This window comes from Atta colombica, unplaced genomic scaffold (assembly GCF_001594045.1).
Source record: "Atta colombica isolate Treedump-2 unplaced genomic scaffold, Acol1.0 scaffold33, whole genome shotgun sequence".
Lineage (NCBI taxonomy): Eukaryota > Metazoa > Arthropoda > Insecta > Hymenoptera > Formicidae > Atta > Atta colombica.
The window spans coordinates 2,175,257-2,179,453 of NW_017259437.1; the positions used below are offsets into that span (position 1 = coordinate 2,175,257).

Here is a 4,197-nt window from a genome sequence, read left to right on the forward strand (position 1 = left end):
ATTGTATTTGTATCGACTAATTATCAGAATGTTTTTTTCAGTATTTCTATTTACCTCTTCTATTTTTTGTTTCCCTAATAAAAATATTATCTGTCTTGATTTGCTGTAGATTCAAGCGATTCGACAATAAATTCATCCGACCTTATCTCGTGAAAGATCATTGCGGCGCCGAGCCGAAGATTCTGGAAACTTACTCGAAGCTGGCGATGAAGGATGCGTTAGATTACATAAGAAGAAATGCCTCCACTATTGGCAACATTAGCGGCACCGAAAGTATGTCGGCGATATTCCGTAATTACAGCAATACCGGACAGTTCAATGGAAGGTGCGGAATTCCTGTTGTTCGTCAACAATTGTCGTTGATAAAATAAAAGCGCAAGAATGCTAATCGCATTCTTTTTCTCTCTAGTCCCAGCTGCAGCCAGCTCGAAACGGGATGGAATATCGATCTGCAGGAACTGGAGTACAATCCTTCCAAAAAAGACCTAACGGACGCGAGAATACACCATCTGCTCGCCGAAGAGCTTTGTAAACCATACAAAAGGGTAAGAGATTATGATCGAGTCTAGATTTTCTCCAAATTCAAAGTCTGCTCGTGATATATGCTCTTTAACATAATATATTGTGTGTAATAAAGTAATAATCCCTCTATTATTAAATTTTTTAACTATATTTTTTCTGACAAATTTTAAATCAATTTATCTCCAGAAAAAATATAATTTCTTGTAAATGTTTTACTTTTACTTTAAAATATCCTGATATTCTTTTTAAATATCATCCATTTGCAGATCTCTTCTAATTTCCAAATCGATATTTTAGTATTTACTTCTTTCGTCAAAGAGGATTTATTTTAAATTCATCAAAGAAGCTGTAATTAGAAAATATATCAGCATATTTTAATAATATTCTATTATATTTAAAAATATTGCGTCTAAAAATTTTCTACAAGCGTCATATATTATTTAGCATCGACGTTTGAGCTACAGTCGACACGCGGTGAATGATCGCGATCTTTCGACACAAGTCAATTACAAAATGCACATGAATATTCGACGGATGATGGGAGAGCACAAACATCGCCATAAACGCAGCAAAAAGTTACTCAAAGTAAGAATCGATCAGCGTCTCGATCGTTTGTCATATTTAATTTCGACGTCTTCGACTTTCCATTTTATCGATTTCAATTGTATAGGATGGCAAACAGAATCACGTTAGTTTCCCAGAATTTCAACAGCAGAACGGCTCGACAAAGCTATTTACGCAAGGTACGTGCAAATTAATTGTACTTCGAAGTTCCGTAATTTTTTCTTTCTTTTTTTTTCTCATGAATTATCGTGCACAGATTACATCAATGGCGTGCTGTATGAGTTAGAAAACGGAGAAACCTCGAAGCCCTCCAGCAAAGAGGATTGGGATTCAGCGATCACGTTCACCGCGCGAACGTCCGGTAAGAAAACTTTTCTTTAACTTACTAAATCGAATTGAACTGAAAAATGAGATTGAAGTTAAAAATATAGGTATATCGACGAAATGCGACGATGAAAACGATCAGGATGTCTTGATTTCTCTTATCTATATAGCGAAGATTACAATTTATGTACATGTAGATTGTAGTTATTGAATTATCTTCTTGAAAAGAGTCATGACTAATAGAGCTTAAAATCTTTAAACGGAAGATTCGCCGAATGTAAACGCGGACAATCAACACGCTACCACCGCTACTACGTCGATGGACACAATAAATACGGACGAAGGAGACTTGAAAATAGGACGCGACGGTACGTTTTCAAAATGAGAAAAAGAAAGAGTTCGAGCATTGGTTTTATGTTATTGCGAATCGTTCTTTTCCTTTTTTGCGTACTTTTTTTTTCTATTTTTCAGCATTAACCAAACCAGGCGTTGATCTTGTATTGCTGTGATTTTTCTCTTTTGCATCTTTTTTATATTGGTGATCATGATTTTTCGAGCGTTTGTTATTTTTTTTTTTTTTTTTAGGATTTAAAAATCGATATAATTTCGGTGGACTTCGGACTTTTCGTGTTTATGACATCGAAAATTGCATCCGCCGAAATCATAACGGTTTCAATTTCCATTTCATACTCCCGTTACTATTGTCTTGTGCGATATTTGACCTAGGTGCGGAAGGCTACAGAGTAACCACCCCTACGGCTACGGAAACTATGTTACCGTGGAAACGTGAGGACGATTACGAATCGGGTCATCCGATCAAGCAGCACGAATTTCCAGCCTGGTGCTCCAATAAAGAATATCTCGCCTACAGTTCGCCCTCCGCCACTTTCTTAGGTAAAAAAGAAAAAAGGGGGAAAAAAAACAAGATAATTCAATTCAGCTGTCAAATATTAATGTACCGTAAAAAAGTTTTTTCGATTTTTTTTTTTTTTCATAAAAGAGTAACGAATATGAAAACCAATAGACCGTCACGATAGCTGTAAGTCAGTTTTCCTCTAAGAAGATTAACAACTCTCTGAAAACTTTCAGCTCGTGAAATCGCTCACCGCCTGCCTATTTATTCCCAGCGGTACTTCTACATGCCCGATATGTCTTTCCGCTTTTCAGGTGGGATCGAACAGCCGAAAGTCCAATCCGTGATTGGCCTATTTCGACGCGAGAGCGTGTGCACGCCCGACAGTATCGATTGCCAAGAGACCGTCGACGAGGTGGACGAGACGGACGAGTACACCCCCGCGGAAATGGATTCCCCCGCGAAAACCAAGGGTACGTGACGCATAGCAGAAGGAGGGTACGTGTGGTTCATTTTTATTTCTTTTCCTTTTCTTCCCTCCCTCCCCCCCTTCTCTCTTTTTTCATGCCTGCCGAGTCGGATTATTCAATTTCCATTCTACATCCCCCTTTCATTCCCTTCCATCGTTTTCAATGCATAGAGGAAGTTTCGAATACTTAGCGAAATATATCACGAAAAAAAAAATTCGCATATTTTAAAGTTCTGAAATAATAATATTTCAAAATGACTCAATGATATATAACGACTATAAATTATTACGCTTTAAGCGGGAAATATTCGAAATAATACGCGAAAGATGCGAAACGTTGAGAAGCATTGAAGTATGCTATTTTTTAATGCGTTGTGACGAGCGTCACTCATGTTGCGTTACATGTTCGTAGCTATTTTTGTGAGCAATTGCAAAATGAGCATCGACATGCCAGTGCCCACACGTGCTAACCGTCGTTTCGCTATGGAAGAAATATTGTTTCGTGAACGAATTGCATGCATAAATTATAATCTTTATTCTGAAATTCTAATTCCTTTATCATAAATTCATACAGTTTTAGCTCTGTTTATTAATATTGTCATATAACAAAAGTGATTGAAATCATAAACTTATTAATTTTTTACCTATTATTCCATTGTTGTTATTATTACATTGTTGTTAATCATTTTTCACTTTTTATATTTTTATCATTAAGACATTGGTGTTTGCTGTCATATTCGCAATAGCGTTTGTGGCGGAAAAACCGGTTTCCAATAAATATATTTAGTATCTGCTTAAATTCAAGATACATTAATCTATCAATGTATCAATTTTATTATCCTATTTCGTTTATCAAATGTATGTACGTGTAAATTAAAATTTTTCAAATAAAATATTTTCTAAATCTAAAATATCGGTTATAGTAGAAAGAGAATATGCTTTGAGAACAGATATAAAAGAAGATAAAAAAGTTTTTTTTATCGTGCGCGTGGAACTAATTACGATAAGGAATATTCTAGTCAAGCGCAAAAAAGTAGCTTTTGAAAAACATTTTTAAAGGAAATTGTACACATTTTTCTGCACTTTTATTATCCACTTGTATGTATTTAAATATTCTATAAATTTTTATATGGCTAAATGTGTATTAGTTTTTAAATTACGTAAATTTAAACACAAAATATAAAAAAATATATCGGCGGTTGACATTTTACTTTCCAACTTAATTGAAACAAAAAATTCAAAACGATTTTTAGTTATTATTATATGAGTGTGGCTATAATCTGAACTAAAATAAATGGAAAATATTCCCAATTGTTAAAATAATGCGATTTGAAAAACAAGTATATCGATTTTTAACTCAACTTTTCAATTTAACGAATATGAAAAAATAATCAATTTACAGATATTGCAATAATCTTAATTTATGCGATAGACATATATTTTATATATATATACATATATATAT

General features: G+C 34.3%; 1 protein-coding gene across 5 annotated transcripts in view; it reads left to right on the forward strand.

Annotated features, from left to right (window-relative positions):
* The window catches only part of LOC108690560 (probable Na(+)/H(+) antiporter nhx-9), a 21,061-nt gene that overhangs the window by 15,035 nt on the left and 1,829 nt on the right, over positions 1-4,197 (forward strand). For 3 of the 5 annotated variants that reach the window (XM_018197921.1, XM_018197920.1, XM_018197922.1), the window contains 8 exons: positions 110-325; positions 410-545; positions 967-1,107; positions 1,193-1,265; positions 1,343-1,447; positions 1,677-1,778; positions 2,137-2,304; positions 2,578-2,736. In XM_018197921.1, coding sequence (XP_018053410.1) covers positions 110-325; positions 410-545; positions 967-1,107; positions 1,193-1,265; positions 1,343-1,447; positions 1,677-1,778; positions 2,137-2,304; positions 2,578-2,736 — 1,100 coding nt within the window. Of the gene's footprint in view, positions 1-109; positions 326-409; positions 546-966; positions 1,108-1,192; positions 1,266-1,342; positions 1,448-1,676; positions 1,779-2,136; positions 2,305-2,577; positions 2,762-4,197 lie in introns of all 5 variants that reach the window. The other 2 variants (XM_018197924.1, XM_018197923.1) reach the window with 2 other exon arrangements.